The following is an 18,819-nucleotide window of genomic DNA, read 5'->3' as shown; positions in this document are numbered from 1 at the left end:
GGTATCATACAGAAACATGAATATTGACTGTTATCGAGATGGCGTGGAACACGAGCAGTTTGGAATCATTCCATCTGATGTGGGTGGTGGGTAGTAGTGGGTGTTTTGGAATCCCGCAGGATCAGAGTCACAATATCTTACGACACACATTCTCGAGTAGCAGCTCCCCGCCGTCTGACGATGGCGTTTTTAAGTGCTTGAATACCCGCCGGCTTATAGGTACGATCCAATAGCCATTTTTTTTGCTTGAAATTCATTGAGGTGATTATCCGCTGAGTGGGCTGCGTGATTGCTCAACTCCGTGATGATATTTGCCTCAATCACACATACCTCGTTGGTTTACACCAGCATCCATGCACCCGCCTTGATCAACGCGAATTAGACCTATTCACAATGCATGAAGCATCTTGTCATATTTACCTCCTTTTTGAAAGAGAGAGAGAGAGAGAGAGAGAGAGAGAGAGAGAGAGAGAGAGAGAGAGAGAGAGAGAGCGAAAGAGACTCAAGACTCAATCCGCCTCAACGGGAGTCAGACGGATCCAGCAGCCGCCTACCATGGAGAGCGTCGACCCAACCTGATGCCGCATCGGCTCGTCATTGCCGGGCTGAATGTCCTTGAACGTCTGCAGCACCCTCGCCATGAGGTAGAGCATCTGCGTGAGGGCGAATTGCTGGCCGATGCAGATCCGGGGACCGCCACTGAAGGGAATATACTCCCACCTGTATTCACCAGTCAGCCACTTTTCTTTTACCGGCAACAATCCAACTGAGGAAAAGCAAAAGAAAAAAAAAAAATAGCGGGAATCCAGATGTCTTGTGAAATGAAGAACAGACAAGAAAGAAAAGGAGGAAGGGGGAGGAAGAAACCCACCCAGGCCGATGCGTCTCCCACCGCTCAGGTCGAAAGTCGTCCGCGTCTGGGCCCCAGAAGTCCTTGCGGCGGTGCAGGGTGTAGGTCGAGTAGCGGCAGTCGGTGCCCTTGGGGACGAAGAGCGGGCTCTGGCCGTCGGGGCCGCCGCCCCTGGGGAGGATGGTGTCTCGTTCGGCGGTGCGCATGTTGCTTGCCACGGGGGCGTAGAGGCGGAGTGCTGGAGAGGGACTCGTTTGTGAGCGTTGTTCAGGCGAGTAGGGGGAGAGAGGGGGAGTGTGTGTGTGTGGGGGATAGAGAGAAGGATTGCAAGGGGGAAGGGGGAAAGGGATGGATGCTCACTCTCTTTCAGGACCATGTTGAGATACTTGAGATTCTTCAGCTCCTCCCACGTCGGCTTCCGGCCATCTAGCTGGGCTATTTCCTCCCTCAACTTGCTCAGCACATCGGGCCTCCTGGCGAGGACGTAAAACAGCGAGGCCATCGTGCTGGCACTGGTGTCCCGCCCGCCCAGGATGAGGGAGAACAGCTGGTCCCTGACCTCGCGGTGGGAAGCGCCCGACTTGATGATTTCGTTCATGAAAATGTACGGCCGCTCTTTTTCCTTTTCCTGGGCGAGCGCCTGGGAGACGTGGTGGTCGACGAAGCGCTGCGTCGTCTTGACGTATTCGTCAAACTGCCTGTCCGGGCGGAGGAGGACGAGCCAGCCGAGGCGGGCGCGGTTGGTGGACGTGGTGAGGATGTAGTCAAAGGCCGTCATGAATTCGAGGGCTTCCTCTGTGGGGGATGTGAGGAGGGAGGTTGAGTATCCGAACCTGGATATCGTGAACGGAGATGAGTAACTGACTTGGATATACTAATACCCAGAACACCCCCTTGAAAGGCCAATTGTTGTATGAAAGCCACTACTCACATAAAGTCGGTGGACACGTCCATGGTAAAGTGATACAGCAGCCTGTCGACATCAAACCTGGCGCCGTCCCGAGGCAGTCGAGCCAAGAAGTTGTCGACGTGCCTATCCGTACACTCCAGGTCGGCGATCTGATTCCTGAGGAAGCTCGGCCGGATCATGGCGCGCGCGTGATGCCATTCGGGCCCGTTGACGGAGAAGATGGCGTGCGGGCCGAGCGTCAGGACGCTGACCTGCTGGCGCAGCGACTTCATCGGCCAGTCGTCAAAGTGCGTCGACAGCATCGCCTTGATGTTGTCCGGCTCCGAGGTGAGGAGCATCCACCTGCCGAGGGCATTGTACCAGCAGGTGCCGTTGTGGGCGGCGAGGACGGCGTCCCAGAGCTCGAGCAGGCGGTGCTCCTTGAGGGCGCTGACGGAGCTGCGCAGGAAGTCGATGCCGAGGACGGGGTCGCGGTGAGGGAAGACGGCGGCGGGCTGGCAGCCGTTGTTGAGGCGCGTGCCGTTGAGGTAGTGGTGCTTCTTGCGGAGGGCCGTGAAGACGGGGAGGAGGACGAGGGCGGCGCCGAGGGAGGAGTAGCGGGACAAGGGAGTGAGAGGCTGGCTGGTGGCGACGAGGGCGATGCGCTCGAGGGCGGACCAGAGGATGTAAGTGCCGGTGAGGGCGCAGCCGAGCAGGGCGGCGAGTTCGCCGACGATGACGGACATGTTGGATGAGTTTATAGAGTGAGGATTCACATGCGGTCTGATGTCTATAGTGGTGGTCGTTGTCCTGGCTGAGGGCAAACAGACATATGAGAGAGAAGAGAGAGAGAGAGAGAGACAGAGAGACAGAGAGACAGAGAGAGAGAGAAAGAGATGAGATGAGAGGAGAGAAGAGAGGAGGACGGGCGAGGATCTACATATATGTGAGTAGGAGTAGGAGTATGTAGGTATGTATGTGGTATGTATGCATGCACCTTGTTTCTCCGCTAATGATGCGTCCAGTAATAGCTTCTACTTTCGTCACCCTGTTCGCATCCATGGGCTCATGCCGGCAGCCCTCCACACAAAGCCAAAGCCAAAGCCAAAGCTTGCTTCAAGCCATCAAGGATCACGTTGTGGGACGGACCAAAGAAACAAGATGCTGTTTTGGCTGAAGCGTCAGATGCTCTCTTAACGGCGTCTCAGGCAAAAACAGAGCACATTTTACGACGACGACAATTTTCCAATGGCGCAATTGGTCGTTCAGAATTCTCCAAGAAGCTATGTACATGATTCTTCTCATACAAGGTCACTGCCACCTCTCTACAAGGTAGTACGTTGCAGTAGCACATGGGGGAGGGATGTAACATGCAGTTGGGCGGAAACTGAAGTGTGATACGCTTCACCACGTCTCTCGACTTTGGTGGGCCGAATCTTGGTTCTGCTGAACGGTCAAGACGGTCTTGTTCGTCGCCGAGAAGAGATAAAGGGCCGCTGACTGTCTCTGCGGCATCATACGACAAGGGATTAACCCCCCAAGGATCCTCTATACTGTTCTCGTTCTGATGAGAATTCAGCTGCAAAGAGTTGCAAGACGTCGAAAAAAGTACATGGAGGCCGTCAGCCCTAAAGCCGTTGATGCATGCAAGCTAACTCCCCAAGCTTCACATGTTTTAACTTCTGACCACCACCACCACCACCAAAAAAAAGCCTTTGCTTCATTTACTTGCCCTTGTCCGACTTCAGGCAAATCAGATCCCGGACATCGATGCCTCGGCTGCCCCGCCTTTTTTTTTCATGCCCCAAAGTGTCTTAACCCTCCCTCATGCGACCGTTTCCCTTCCTTTGATCGTATTTCGTATGAAGCAGTTCTGATTTGCTGCGTTGGAGGACGTGTTGATTGAACAAGTGAGATGGGGGCAGCTTGAAGGGTGTGTCTTCTATTCATACATGGATCGTGTTGTTTGACCATCGCCCATGTTTATCTGGTGATTGTATGAAGGTATCAGCCTTGAAAATGCAGAGGGTGTCTACCAGGTATCAGCCTTGGATCGGGCTTCGGATATAGTTCCATACATGGATATCACAGAACCCAAGGCCCAAGAACTCATCAGTAGGATGACACTGTTTCAGTCTATATTCTGACTCGCATGTCATATGAAAATGACGAACCTATACGCCAAGGCCATAAACACAAACTCTTCACAAATGACTTTGTTGTCTCGGTCTCTCTCTTCCATCACCATGACACTTCGTGGCTCGAGCCAAGCAGCACACCCTCCATGTATAATGTTATGCCTCCTCTTGGGCTAGCGACAAGGCATGGAGAGCACTTACACCAACTTGCGTCGCCGCGATACTTAGTCTTGACTAAGCCAAGGTGAGGAATAATAACATCCTTCAGTCATTGGAGGATGAATTGTCCGCATAATGTTTACTGCTGGGCGAGGAAAGGCCTAGAACAAGCTACAATTTGAGCTCAGCCCAAGTGACCCAAGTATCAATGTCCAGCTGCATCATCCTCTTGTTCCCGGCTCTTGTGCAATGCCGCTCTCATGAACCATTCACCCAGAGACAGAGAACCAAGAGTGGGACGACCCCATTATCAGCCGACAGGTCTCGCACGTTCGACTTCATCCTTGACATCTCGCAAAAGGCCGCCAAGCTGAAGAGACGGAAAAACAAAGGGCACATGAGAAAGAGGCCGACACGCCCTATATAAGCCCTCGACGAAGAGGTAACAATTGTAACAAATAAATTTCGCCCATATTCAGACACTATCGAAGTGAACCGGCCGCCATCTTTCCACCCCCCACTGACTTTGATATAGTACACACATACCCCAAAAATCCATAAACTCCATAAAGGAACATTGCAAACCCCCCTCTCTCTCCCATTACATTCAGGTCCGGCCCTGAGCGTTCCTCAGCGCCTCGCTGGCAGCCTGGGCCGCGCGGCGAAGTCGGGCCTCGAGGTTGGAATCGCCCAGCATGGCCCGTCCGTGAGAGACAAAGTCGTCGTAGACGGGCGCCAGGGCATCCGATCGCAAATCACAGCCATAGTAGAACAGCACGCTCCCGTTGCGGTTGAAGCTGCCGTCGGCCTTTTCAAAGAACCAGGTCAGGTTCTCGTCGTTCTCGCTCACGGTCCAGACAAGGCTCGGGTGGTCCTTCTTGATGGCGGCAAAGACGTTCTCCGCCACGTTGGTCAGCCAGCCAGACTTGGTGATGGCCAGGGTAGCGAGAGTGGCCATCGGCCGGTCCTTGCCGGCGGGGATCACAATGGCGACGCACTGCAGCGCGTCGTCGTAGTAGGCAGTGAAGGGGTTCTCCCGCAAAAAGTCAATGAATCGGTCAACGGTTGCTTCGGCATCGAGGCCCTCGCGGTCGCGAATGAGGGCTTCCTTGATCTTATCAAGATCCTCAAAGTCGGACACGGAGGACACCTTTTGGATCTTGTCACCTCGTCGGATCAAGGTGCCTGCGCCGGAGTCGGTAAACAGCTCCTTTTGCAGATCGCTGGGGTGGATGATGGCAACGCTTGAGGTCCTGGGCAGGGTGTCGAGAAGCTCCTTGATCTCCTTGATCTTGAGTCGCGTGCCGTAGCGGCACCACGGCTGTGACATGAGGTGGTCAAACTCCTCGTCCAGGTTAATGTGCGAAATCTTCTCGCCCTCGCCGTCGAACAAGCCGCCCTTTTCGGACAAGTAGACGACCTTTAGGGGCTCCAGCGCACGGGCGAGCTCGGCGGCGGCAACGTCAGCGTTGACGTTGAGCAGTCGGCCGTCCTCGGACTCGGCCATGGAAGTCAGCACGGGGATGTATCCAGCCTCAATGGACTTTTCAATCGCCTCCTTGTTGACCTTTGTAATCTTGCCGACGTACTGCCACTTCTCCTTGTCCAGGTAATCGGCCATGAAGACGCCGCTGATGGACCGGGTGGCGACCCCCAGCGAGTCCAGCCTGTCCACCAGCCTGAGGTTCTCCTCGAGGAACAGCTTGCGGGCCACGCCCAGCGTCTTGGCGTCGGTGACACGGATGCCCTCTTCGAACTGGGGCTCGACGCCGGCCTCCTCGAGCAGGCGGTTCAGCTGAGGGCCGGCGCCGTGGACGATGACGGGGTACAGCCCCAGCTCGTACAGGAACAGCAAGCTTCGGCAGAGCTCGTCAATGTACTCGGTCAGGATGGCGCCGCCGACCTTGATGACGGCGAACTTCTGGGACTCGACCGAGGTGAAGAGCTTGAGGTACTGCTGGCCCTCGCGCTTGCTGCCGATGCTGCTGACGGTCTGGGCGACAATCTCGCGGGTGCGGTCCCTCGCGGGGAACGACGCCAGAGCCCTCGTCGACGACAGGCCCCTACGGCCGCCCAGGCCCCGACCCAGACGCAGACTCGGACCCGAGCCTCGGACGACGTTCGGAGCAGATGCGCCAGCCGCGGCCGCAGCCCGGGGCGCACCTCGTCGAGCTCCGGCCCGCAGCGCTGCAGAGGTGGCGGAAAGCATTGTTTCGCGAGATGTCTGGTCCAATTGGCCCGGCGAGGCTGGAGAGAGAGAGAGAGAGGAGAAGGAGAAGAGAACAATGGCCGAGCAGCGAAAGACGAGGATGGAGCAGGGGACCTTATATTAGGTAGATCAGATAAGAAAAAAAGAGTCACCGGCTTTAGTGCTACCTAGGAAACTGATAGTAGTACTAGTACTAGCAATACTGACTGGGTCGTTGTGGGGGAGGGGCAGAAAAAAAAATGTCGCCCCGAAACCGCTCATCCATTGGCCGGTAGGCGGTGAATGTTGGCCCCCCCCCCAATCAGACATGATGAGCGTGTTGAAGGACGGATAGAGAGTGAGCAGCAACAGCTGATGCATGTTTTGTTGCTGGCGAGGCATCTGATAATGATATCAAGCGCTGTGGGAGGACTGCGAGTTTTGTCAAAGGCTGTTGCAACTTGATGTCAGGCTGATGCTGGTCGACTTTCAGCGACAACAGAGTCATTTCCAGCTGTATGTCACTGCGTTCCGGCAAAGCTCATCGCACACTCGTCATGCAGCTTCTGGCACTGAACAGCAACAAGAAAACTCTCTAGCCTTGTAAAGAAATAATTCGTTCTTTTAGGACCGGTAAGAGAGCGCACATTATCTCAATTGGTCGGAGTAAACGCCTAGCCTGCAAATCATATACATAACCCAGCCCGAGAGCACCCCAAGGCTACATCTCCCGTTAAAATAGTCCGAAGTCTGAGCAAACTCCTCATGGCACAGAACCCTCATCCAATAGCAATTCGTAATCTTTCGGCTGGAAAACGAGACCCGGCTCGCCGCTGGCCGTCCCAGAGCAGCTGGTCTGGTACTCGTCAAGGACCTCGTAAATCATGGGCAAACAAACAAGGAAAGTTGTGAGTAATTAACGGGTGGCAACGACTGTGGTTTGCCTTGTCAGTTTTTTCTGTTCTTTGCTGGGCAAATCCTCGCTCGCAAGTGGTAGCTCACCTGATGGAACGATAATGACAACCAGGAGGAGGATGATTCCAACAACGATGCAGACGCGCATCTTCATGTCCTTCCACCACATCTGCTTTCGCACTCGGTTTGCGCCCCGGCGGAAGCCCTGTGCGGATTCCGCCAGGTTATCGGTCTTGTCTTGCAGGACGTCCAGGCGGTCACCACGCTGAGCCACGTTTTCAATGTTCTTTCGCATCACTTGGACCGTTGCGTCGATTTCCTGGAGGAGAAGACGAGTTAGCTTTGCCGCATTTCCTCTCTCTTTCCTGCTTTTTCCTTGCGAATGATGACAAAGAGCCCAACCAAGACCAACTCGAGGTCCCAGCACCGGTTATCGCCCAGCTCAGCGGTGAGACAGAGCGACGAGCGCAATGCTGTTATTGTCTGCCAAGGGAATCTCGTCCCCGACTCCACATCATCACCGCCTTCAAACTCAACAGAAACCCCGTCCGGATCGAAAACAGTCCTCAAATCGGTGCGGAAAACTTACACCTTGAAGCGCCTGCGTGCGCGACTGGCCGCCGGACTGGTCGGCGCCGGCCTTGGGAACGTAGGGATCGTACGGAGCGTCGGCCATTTTGAGAGAATAAGGCGTTCAGAGGAGGGAGAAGACGGACGTCGGCGGCGGGAGGAGGGGAGTGGGAAATGTAGGCGAATAAGCGATCGTGGATGCAGAGCGTAGTCGAGCGACGGCGGCAGCGCTGGTGTTGTTGCTGTTGCTGGTTCTGGAGGGGCTTGGAAGTTGGAGAAGATGGCGATTCGTAACGGCGGCAGAGGAAGTGTGAGGAAGACAAGTTTACGCTTGGTCCGCAGAATAGCCCCCTTCGCCTACAAAAAGCACTGTACAGGACCCTGCCGCAGCAGCTAAAGGGAGCCCGTGGCAGCGCCTGTTGCAGGCTGACGACAGCGCGGAGTCGACGGAACCTTGGAAGCCCCCAGCCTCACGTAAACAGGGTGCCGGCACTTGTAGCGACGGAAACGCATTGAGTACCTTGCATGTCATGCTCCTCACTCTCTCGCTGATACGCGCACCAAGACGCAGGAAATGAGGTACTCGACAGTACTTCATGCCGTCTATCCCGCTACTTCTGCCCCGCCACACTGCCTCGTCCAAGAATGTGGCTCTGGCGCTTCTGCTCACTGGGCACACGTGATTGCTCTCACGGTCAGAAACTGGCTCGGCGGCTAGTGGCAGAAGTCGAGTGATTGAGCCAACAGCTGCAGCAAGCATGATGCACAGAATGCAGCAGAAATCCCGAGAAGCCACCTGCAGCAGATAGGCACAGATAACTAACTGAAGTGCTGCAATACAGGACTCACGGCGTGCTTTTGGTACCTGACTTTGGCTCGGGACATGCTCCGGTTACACAGTTTGGCCTGGGGGCTGGAGCGCGACCACTGTCGCAGGCTGGTTTCATCCCGATTTGACGAACGCATAGATTGACTCATGCCTGAGGCAGGGCAAGCGGCTGGTCTTGCAATTGCCTGTGTGCCTGGATGGCTATTTGACATCTTTGGCCTCGGCACCGTTATTGACGACGAAAAAAAAAAAAAAAAAAAAAAAAAAAAAAAAAAAATAACGTGAAGAGTTGGCAGCAATTATCTGACTGTACCTGTTCGGGAACAATGGGCTCATCGAAGGATCTCGGCGCATCCAATCAAGAACAGACAGTGTGCTGCCAGCTCCGTACAGTGCATTACGAGTACGAAGCCGCCTTGAGTCGACGTCGAATGCGAGACTGCAGCTCAAGGCCGTATGAGAAGCTCACGTTTATTGCACGAAGTGTTGACCAAAGGCTGAAGGTGTCACGGAGGACGGAGCAGCTTAAGCATACCAAACTGCAGCGGGATTTTGCTTCTTCTAAGTGGACTCTGAATGAATTCACCTTGCATACTATCTGTATTTATAGACACGGGTCTGATCCCATATTCGAGATCCATTGAAAATTCGTTAAAAGGGTATGTAATGCGCGGTATCATCGGCAAGCAGCAATTCTCTTGGGGTCTATAACAGCACCTCGTGTTGCCAGCAGTAGTACCTATCCGGAGAAAACGGTACCTATGGTATTGACCATCGTATCCCATTCAGCAGACGTGCTTCGCCTCCGCCGCCCTTGTCAAGCCATCACTCACTGCCCGGGCATTGCTCCTTTGCATGCCAAGACAACAAAGCCAACTGCTGACCTCTTTTCTTTGACCCGAATTGCCTGCAAAAAGGGCCGACATCAGCGCGACCACCCACCCATACCAGGTACTCGCAACATCTTGTCGCAATCTTCGCCGTGACGGTCTATGTAAATCTACGTCAAGACGGTCGTCGCGCTCTCATGCAGATCATGCGCAAGACTCGTGTCGAGCTGGACACTGATTGACACAATGACGTCTGACCCGCCCTATCGAACCTCAGATGCGGTGCCGGGCCCGATAAGCGATCGCCCACTGCGCTGCCCATCATCTCTAATGTATGACGAGCACTCACTTGCTCAACGCCTTATTACCTAACCCTGATGATGCATCCATGGTACTGCTACCTTGTACATATGGTATTACGTACCGTCCCAAGCCTTCAGCTCCGTCGAGACCTGACTCTTGTCTTTGATGCCGCGTGATGCAGCAAGAGAGACATTTGGACGAGACAAGCGAACTGCTGATGCCTTTGTTGTCGTGTCCACTCGTCCGCGTTATCCCCAGCAGCTCTCCCCGCCTCTTGCTCCCGCCTGACCAGGATCTTCTGCATCGTCGTCCCTCTCCCCTCCACCAACACCAGCTTGATACCTGCTCTCGTGTATACTCACTCGTACATGTATAGTACATACACAATCTTGCGTGCTCAGTGGTGTGGCTGCCATGTCGGGCTGAAGGGAAAGCACCGCAACGGCCCAACCACCGCCAAGGGGCCAGCCACGATTCCGTCAGTAATGGAAGATGCATAGAAGGGAGGAATTTCAAGGTTTTTGCTTCTGCCCGAGTCAGTCGACTGCTACATACTACCTAGGTAGGTACTAGTAGGTAGTAGGTAAGGTAGGTAGGTAGCTCTCCAACGTCGGCCAGCCGTCAGCGTCAGCACCTTGACAATACGACAAAAGCTTCCAGCGGCCGCAGCGGCCCTTTGCCATTGGATGCTCCCGTAGCGAGCGGCATCTTCCGCATCGACATTAAGACCAAATAAATGTCCTCTGTGTGTGCGCAGGGAAAATACGAGCTTCTGCTGCTCCGACGGCCTCTATTCCTCTCCGGACGTAACCTCGCCCCCTTCTCACCTCTGCTGCCTTTCTCCCCGGTGGTGATGGCTGGATTTGGAGCAAGGTAGACAAAATAATTAGAAGAAAAAAAACAAGTCCCATCCTGATCGCTGGGCGGGGGCGCGATGTCATTGCTGCTTTCGAAGATTCAGAGGCCCGCTTGCAGCCTCACGCCCTCGTATTTGGATCCCTCTGACCCTGCCAGGTTCCCGTTCTGGCCCAGCACCCGAGCGACTACTGCGGGCTAGGACCAGGTCGCTCTGAGATAGTTCGATGCAGCAAAAAGTGGTGCTACCAAGGTTTGTGCGTGGCGCTCCAGCAGCTCCAGTCCAGCTCCAGTCCACAGCTCTCCAGACTCCGGCTCCAGGTTTTTGGCTCAAAGTCGCTCCATGGCCTCCTCTCTCCTCTCCCCAGCTGAAGGTCGCTCCCAGGTATCGACGCAAACAGTCTGCTATGGCCGGGTACTCGGGAGCTACCGCAAGTGCTCGCTCCTCGCACACGTACCTTACCTAGCTAGAACCTGTTGTTTGCTCGCACAAGAAACGGCCTCACGCCTGTACAAGTACGTCAGGCGAGCGTCAACTCCGCCTGCTCGGTCTCAGGCCGGCTGTGACGAGCGAGCGCAGATGCAAGCGCTTCCGGAGCCGATTCCAGCGCCCCAGTACCTACTAAGAGACGATCTAACCCGTAATTCCTACGTGGACTGGGTAAGGTTAACGTACGTGCGTATTACAGCAGTACTTTAGGTAGGTAGTTAGTTGGTAGTTGTAGGTAGGTAGTAAGTAGCAGGGCAAGGAGGGATATCCGGGCAAGCTGGCAGGGCGGTACGAAGAGACTGCAGGTCCTTGTACTTGTCTATCCACCGCTCACCTCGTCCTTGCCCTTCTCCACAGCTGGGCCGCCTTGTCTCTCGTCTTCTTCTTCTTCTGCTTGCTTTTCCCTCTTCCCTTTCTTCTCTTTCGATATCCCAGCCCATCTGTCTCTCGCTCCCATTCACTCGCTTGCCGTCCCTCGTGGTGCTGTTCGCCCATTTCTGTCGCTGTTGCCGGTTGCCCAACCTGCCGAGACGACAACCGACGGCGTTATAGATGGATACGAAGCCATAGCGAGCTGCGTTCCATCCTGGTCACGATACAGCTTCGATTGACGGACCGACCTGCCCTGCGCGCAGCCGCCGTCTCATGGGATCCTCTCTCGCTGATTGAACTGACTCTCTGAGCCGTTGTCGACGGAATCGTCAATCTGCCGTCATGGGTTGGTTACGCAAATCGCCGCTTGGCCGTCTGGCCCTGGGCTTGTTGGTTGCGACCAGCCAGCTCACCGGCGCCTACAACTTGGACCCAGACTCGCCTGGTACGAAGAGACTACTGCTGCTGCTGCTGCTGCTGCTGCTTTCCATCCAGCATTGGTGCGGCTGCTAATTGGGGGCTTTTAGATTCTGTCAAATCGATATCAAAGCAAATGGCGGAGGATTTGGTCTCGTTTTACCACGGCAACGAGCCTGGCCAGACGCCTGGCCTCCTGCCCGATCCGTACTATTGTGCGTATAGCTTCTCATGCGATGCAGCCAAACTCATCTTCTCTTCTCGTTAACTGACACGGGGAATCTCCAGGGTGGGAGGCTGGCGCTATGATGGGGACGCTCATCGACTATTGGTATTATACCGGGGATGAGACTTACAACAACCTGACCAAGCAGGCCCTCCTCTTCCAGGTCGGCGAGACCAAGGATTACATGCCGAGGAACCAAACCCGAACCGAGGGAAACGATGACCAAGGCTTCTGGGGCCTCTCCGTCATGTCGGCCGCCGAATACAAGTTTCCCGACCCGCCTCCTGATCAGCCACAGTGGCTGGGCCTCGCCCAAGCCGTCTTCAACACTCAAGCCGCTCGCTGGGACACGGAGCACTGCGGAGGCGGCCTTCGGTGGCAGATCTTTACGTGGAACAATGGCTATGACTACAAGGTAGGTCGAGCTGCGCTTGGTCGCGGAAGGTGATTATGGAACCATGCCGTATGGCTAACCGTTCGTAGAACTCCATCTCTCAAGCATGCTTCTTTGCTCTGGGAGCAAGACTGGCTCTGTATACCGGCAACACGAGCTACTCTGACTGGGCCGAAAAGACGTGGGACTGGATGATTCACACGAAACTCATCAACACGACCAACTGGTACGTCTACGACGGCGCCGGAATCGAGACCAACTGCACCAAACTCACCCCCTACCAATTCACCTACAACGCCGGAGGCATGATTCTCGGAGCCGCCGCCATGTACAACTTGACCGAGTCGCAAACCTGGAAGGACCGCTTGGACAACCTCCTCGAAGGGGCCAAAGTCTTCTTCACTGGACCCAAGAACAACATCATGTCGGAAGTTGCCTGCGAATCGGTCAACACGTGCAACGTAGATGAGCACTCGTTCAAGGCCTACCTGACCCGCTGGCTTACCATGATGATCAAATGGGCCCCTCACACGTATGACACCATCAGTCCCTACCTCCGTGCCTCGTCGATCGCCGCAGCGAAGCAGTGCCAGGGCGGCGACAATGGACGCATGTGTGGCCTCATCTGGTACGATGGCAAATACGACGGATCGACTGGAGTTGGCCAGCAGATGGCGGCCCTGGAAATCACAATGTCCAACTTGATCCAGAATAGCAGCGCGCCGGTGACTGCACACAGCGGAGGCACCAGCAAGGGAGATCCAGGCGGTGGTGGTGATGACATTGGCCGGAACCAGCCCCCAGGACCCAGCTACGGACCCATCAACGGAGGCGACAGGTTTGGGGCTGCCATCCTCACGCTGCTCGTCATTGGCACCGTGGTCGGCGCCATGTTCTTCATTTTCCTCGACGAGACCTCACCCAAGAGGCCTATGGATCAGCTCAGGGGATTTCACTCCTCTGCCTCAGCCGCCATTGGGACGCTTGTTGCTGGGGGAGGGATAGCGGCCGCCGCTGCGGCCGGTCGAAGAAGGGCCGACAAGGAGAAGGGAGTCAGCGTCAATGAAAAGGCCGTCGCCAACGGCGGAGGAGATTCAGGAAGTAATGGCAGTCCCAGAGACAGCGCCTTGAATCACGCAACCAATGAAGGGGCACCAGTGGCCGCCGACTCGATTCGGCATAGCACGGCGAGTCAACGACGGCAGTCCAACATGCCCATCGGTTGGCCACATAACCCGTCTGTGAGGAACAGTCTTGTGGTGGCAGAGTCGTCATCTGCGGGGGCGTCTGCTGAGGACCAGCAGCAGCGATAGGAGACTCCCAGTTCGAGCTTTACACACATTGGCAGCAGCAGCAGGACGGCGTTTTCTTCGTCCTCTTCTTTTTTGGGTACCATCTGGTAACGCTGATGACTGCCCTTCATTTTGATTTCCTTTGGGCGGCGTACTCGGAGTTGGTTTCATGGGCGGCATCATTTCGCTACAAGGGCGAAAATGGGCTGGGTTTCAACATGTCAGATGAATGTATTACGAATCCGTGTGCAAGGGCAGACACACGGTATCTGAGCTATACGATGTGACGTACATATAGGATGAGGAGGAGAGGGTTGTCTAGAATATACGAACATTTTCATGACCAGAGGAGTCTTGTGAGAATTTAGTGCTACCAAGTCGCTGATTGTGATATACTGTCGAGAGAGAGTTCCATGTCTATTGTGTGATGATGACGAAGGCATGAGATCCTGCGTAATCCGTGCTCTATAGGTATGTGCTCTGCATCGAGGGATTGCGATACAGCAGCAACATGATTCTAACAGAAAGCAGACGGCGGCCTCGCGATATCATCCAGGAGACTGCATGGCTTATTGATGAAAATGAATGATGTGTTGTTGTATTAATAGTGAATATAAATGAAATCGGGGTTGATAAGAGTCGAGAATTGCCCACATGCAAGCTTATAAGCGTTAGCCTCTCTCGCTGACTGACCCCGTCGACCCTAATAAATTGGCTAGTGGGTCGGTGGATATTCCGGACCCTCGTCTCCATTCTCCAACATCGAATCAGTACCACCCAAAGTGCAAACGACCTGCAGAGCCTCACTTCTTTATCGCACCCTCAGGGGCTTCTCCGAGGCCGCAGCAACATGGCGCCCAATCCGCCAGACGGCAGCGCTGCGAGAGGAGACCGCGACAACTCGTCGCTGCTGCTCCCGACCGCCTACGACGACGATGCATCGTCAATCAACAGCCGAGACCAGGACACGGACAGCGAGGACGATGCGCTGCAGCAGCGGGCGAGGAACAGCCGCGAGCTGCGGGCGCACGACCGCATCGTGCTGATGGAGGAGGAGGAGCTGGACCAGCTGGTGACAGACTCGCGGCGCAAGCAGGAGCTGGTGCGGCGCGGGTCTGCGCTGGCCCTGCCGCTGCCGAATCCCTTCCGCGGCCTGGGGCGCAAGCCGAGCCTGGGCAGCATGTCGACGGCCGGCAGCTCCAACGAGAACGTGACGGGGGCTTCCGAGAAGAGGGGGGCGTCGTTGTCGTCGGCGGCGGGCGAGGACGGGAGGCGGCGGCAGAAGAGGCGGACGAGGCGGAACACGAAGCGCGAGAGGCTGATGGAGGAGGCGCAGCACGGCGAGGACGGCAGGCTGATGTACGAGATGGAGGAGGGCGGCATGAAGGAGGGCAGCTCGACGGGCGAGAGCAGCGAGAGCGACGAGTACGACCGCCGGACGCTCAATGCCCTTGCGCACGCAAAGAGCCAGCGCGGACGGAGCTGGCGGCGGTGGCTCTTCATCCACTCGCTCATCTTCATCGGCTTCGCCATCCTCGTGCTGGCCGCCTGGAAGCTGTCCAAGGGCCGCCGGTCGTCGAGCTCCATCAAGGCACACCTGACGAGCAACGGCACCGCCCTCTTTGCGCCGACGACCATCATCATCAGCCTCGACGGCTTCCGGGCCGATTTCCTGCAGCGCGGACTTACCCCACGGCTGAACGCCTTTGTCAAGGAGGGCGTCTCGCCCAAGTGGATGCACCCGTCGTTTCCCTCGGTCACCTTTCCGAACCACTACACGCTGGCTACCGGCCTGTACCCCGAAGCTCACGGCATCGTGGGCAACACGTTTTGGGATCCGGAGCTCCAGGCCGACTTCCACTACACGGATCCCGCGCGGAGCCTGGACCCCAAGTGGTGGGGTGGAGAGCCGTTCTGGGTGACGGCCGAGAAACAGGGCGTGTCGAGTGCGATTCACATGTGGCCCGGCAGCGAAGCACATATTCTACACCTGGAGCCCGAATACGTGGACAAGTTCAACGGCAAGGAGGAGCTCGACAACAAGGTCTCGAGGATCCTGGGATGGCTGGACCTGCCTGGCCGGGAGAGCGGGCTGGCAGCAGGGACCAAAGGCACGCGACCGCAGCTCATTGCGGCGTACGTGCCCAACGTGGACAGCGATGGCCACAAGTACGGGCCCAACAGCACGGAGATACGATCCACCATCCAAGAGGTGGATGCCATGATGGATAAAATTTTCAAGGGGCTCGACGCGCGGAACCTGACGCACATTGTCAACGTGATTGTCGTGTCGGACCACGGCATGGCTACGACGGACACGACTCGCTTGCTGCAGCTGGAAGACCTCGTCGACACGTCCAAGATTGAGCACATTGACGGCTGGCCGCTATACGGGCTCCGACCAAAGAACCCCGACGATTTGCAGGGCATGTACGATGGGCTGGCGGAAAAGGCAAAGTCCAACTCCAACTTTGACGTCTACCTCCGCGACGTGAACATGCCCGAGCGCTATCACTTTACACAGAATGACCGCATCGCACCGCTGTGGATTGTGCCCAAGACGGGCTGGGCGATTGTCACAAAGGATCAGCTCGATGTTGAGGATGCAAAGGCGAATGGGGACGTGTATCATCCTCGGGGGTTGCATGGGTATGACCATGAGCATCCGCTGATGAGGGCCATTTTCATCGCGAGGGGGCCTGCATTTCCGCACCCTGCGAATAGCCAGGTCGACGTTTTTCGTAAGTGGTTCCCGGTTCGAAAATAGTGTTGTGGACGGACAGTGGGCTAATCTTGTCGGTAGAAAACATCGAGGTCTATAATTTGTTGTGCGACTCCCTTGGTGTGAGGCCCAAGCCCAACAACGGAACGCTGCGACTGCCGTTGAAGCCTATCGGGACGCACGATGGTGATGAAGAGCCCAAAATCCCCGAAGATCCAGTGACGTCTTATACCGTCAGCTCGACTTCTTCAGTGTCTGTGAAGACGCAGACCATTCCCCGTCCGTCAGTGCCCCCTAAGCCGACTACCTCAATCTCGACCTCGACCTCGACCTCAGCTTCTCTATCGTCAACGTCTTCTACGTCGGCTACGTCATCATCACAGTCATCTTCATCTTTATCAAGACCGCATTCAAGTACAAGCACGGCAGCACCTACACCTACTCAAACACCTCAAGACGACGAAGACGGACAAGACTCTTCTGGCTCGTTGAAGGACACTGTGGCTGGCCTATGGGATTGGGTGTCGAAAGAGCTCGGCAAAGTCTGGCATAAGATTACGGATGGTTCGGGTTGAAGCCTCCGAGCCTCGCCGTAGCATCTCTGTTTTCCTTGAAAGCTTCTTTGAGGTATGGTCACATATACACACACACACACACATTGGCAGAGGCGTTTGGGCTGTTTTGGGAATCATACATAATTACCTAGGGTTGTTTTATACTGCACGGCTTTGTCACCTTGAACCAATAGACTTTCCAACCGCGGCTTGTGGCTGCTGTCTGTTACTGCTCGCTTATGAATGTGATTTTATATGACGACCGAGCTCACACCGAGATCGGCGTATGGAGAGTGTCGCTCGAGGCTGGGTGACATCATATCCCTCCTAGGCTGAGCGTCTTTACTGTCTTAGTGCAAGGTCCCTTGAAACCCGTTCAACGTTTGGGTTAAGTCAGGGCCCTTGGGGTGTATTAAACATTCGAGCCAAGTACTATTGAAATTGTGATAGTTGAGGGCCTGTGGACATGGCAGTATTTTGTGTATCAGTGAAAGTTGATGAAATGAGCGAAAAGGCATAAAAAGTCGCTATAATAGGTACCTATCTGTCAGGGCAACCGTACAGTAAGGTACTGCTAAGTACTACTTAATGGGCCCCACTATAAGGTACCGGACGAAACACCTTTAGTTGACGCGACGCGAAGTTTGCAGTGAATTGTTCGCCTCTTGCAACTGCCTCAGGTACTCCAGAACCCACTTCTATCAAAGTCCATTGCACTCTGTTTTGATACCAGCAGTCGCCCGATTTTCAATCTCTGTTTTTGTCGGTTTGTTTTGTTTTTCACATCTCAACACCTCTTGCGGGCGGCTCACCGCATCCCTTCCGTCTTCCGCGCTTACATCACAAAAGGATTATCACGGTCCTCACAATTCTCGGTTACACAACACCATCCAACGTGCTCCGGAAAGGCGTGTGTGTATAGGTATCATCATTGGCCAAACTTATGGAGTCGAAGAGGCCGCCGCCGCCGTCTGCCTAATTTTCCCATTTTCTCACCGAGAACAAGGCAAAGGACGGCCAAACGGCATATGAACATAGCCCCGTTCGCCCAATCGGACCAGGACAACGCATCGTACTTTGCTCGCCATGGCCATGAATCGCGAGGCGCTGCGGGAGGAGCTGATGATCCAGGAGGTCATCCTCGAGTCGCTGCAGGGCGAGACCTTTGACGATGCGGAGGAGCAGCGCGAGGATGCGAAGAAGGAGATTTCGAGGCTTAAGAGGGCCTTGAGAGCCTTGCCCAAGACGACATCCGGCGATGAGGGTATGTATGCCTGGTACTACATTCTAAACGCCTGCCTTGCCTCGGTATTGGCCAGTCTGTATGGAGTAGAGGCACTTCCACAGTGTCAGCCTCATTATTGATGCCACGATGCCTCGGCCGAGCAAAGCCCCCCTTTCGTATAACTGAGCCTTTTTTTCTGATTGGAAAAGCCATGCTGATTCTGATTCGATGCCATTGTGATCTAGGCGGCCCAAGTAACAGCAGAACAGAAGCCCAACGCGCGGACTCGCAGGCTTCAGCGTCACCCCAAGGTGAGTCTGCGTGCATTTTCTCACCACTTCTGCTGCCAAATATTGCCCAAAGGCGGTCACCGTCATCTGCGTCTTCTTCCAACCTGAACCCTCAGGTATCTGTTTCACCTGGATTCTTTTCCCTTCTGCTTCACTTCTGCCTCACCCGACGTTTCTTTTGTTTCCCTCCCCTTGCATTGCAATTCACAGCACAGCACGATCCTTCATTAGGAGAAAAGTCCGGACACCTGCCAGATTCACAGGGCTAGAGACTCTCTGTTCACTTCTGCTGGTCTGATGCACTTCTTCTC

At 55.3% G+C, this 18,819-nt stretch overlaps 5 protein-coding genes across 5 annotated transcripts; 2 read left to right on the top strand and 3 right to left on the bottom strand.

Moving 5' to 3' along the window:
• Positions 1 to 509: 509 nt before the first annotated feature.
• On the bottom strand, positions 510 to 2,485 carry TRIREDRAFT_103215 (uncharacterized protein; the record flags this gene model as incomplete). The annotated part of the gene is made up of 4 exons (XM_006961364.1): positions 510 to 720; positions 872 to 1,088; positions 1,211 to 1,683; positions 1,782 to 2,485. 4 exons carry the CDS (start codon positions 2,483 to 2,485, stop codon positions 510 to 512), a joined length of 1,605 nt encoding a protein of 534 aa, XP_006961426.1.
• Positions 2,486 to 4,479: 1,994 nt separating this feature from the next.
• Positions 4,480 to 6,245, bottom strand: TRIREDRAFT_44419 (uncharacterized protein; the record flags this gene model as incomplete). The annotated part of the gene is made up of 1 exon (XM_006961035.1): positions 4,480 to 6,245. The coding sequence occupies one exon, from the start codon at positions 6,243 to 6,245 to the stop codon at positions 4,644 to 4,646; it is 1,602 nt and encodes a 533-aa protein (XP_006961097.1). The 3' UTR covers positions 4,480 to 4,643.
• An 895-nt stretch (positions 6,246 to 7,140) lies between these two features.
• snc1 (synaptobrevin) lies at positions 7,141 to 7,815 on the bottom strand (the record flags this gene model as incomplete). Its single annotated transcript, XM_006961363.1, has 2 exons — positions 7,141 to 7,458; positions 7,729 to 7,815. 2 exons carry the CDS (start codon positions 7,813 to 7,815, stop codon positions 7,141 to 7,143), a joined length of 405 nt encoding a protein of 134 aa, XP_006961425.1.
• Positions 7,816 to 11,914: 4,099 nt separating this feature from the next.
• Positions 11,915 to 13,351, top strand: TRIREDRAFT_53542 (glycoside hydrolase family 76; the record flags this gene model as incomplete). The annotated part of the gene is made up of 3 exons (XM_006961812.1): positions 11,915 to 12,020; positions 12,094 to 12,446; positions 12,515 to 13,351. Coding segments are annotated over 3 exons (1,296 nt in total), but the record flags the coding sequence as incomplete, so codon positions are not given.
• A 1,216-nt stretch (positions 13,352 to 14,567) lies between these two features.
• Positions 14,568 to 17,014, top strand: TRIREDRAFT_53685 (uncharacterized protein; the record flags this gene model as incomplete). Its single annotated transcript, XM_006961811.1, has 3 exons — positions 14,568 to 14,959; positions 15,005 to 16,458; positions 16,521 to 17,014. 3 exons carry the CDS (start codon positions 14,568 to 14,570, stop codon positions 17,012 to 17,014), a joined length of 2,340 nt encoding a protein of 779 aa, XP_006961873.1.
• Positions 17,015 to 18,819: the final 1,805 nt, after the last annotated feature.

Source organism: Trichoderma reesei (genome assembly GCF_000167675.1).
Source record: "Trichoderma reesei QM6a unplaced genomic scaffold TRIREscaffold_1, whole genome shotgun sequence".
NCBI lineage: Eukaryota > Fungi > Ascomycota > Sordariomycetes > Hypocreales > Hypocreaceae > Trichoderma > Trichoderma reesei.
Note: the sequence above shows the minus strand (reverse complement) of the source record. Positions and strands in the feature narration are given on the sequence as shown.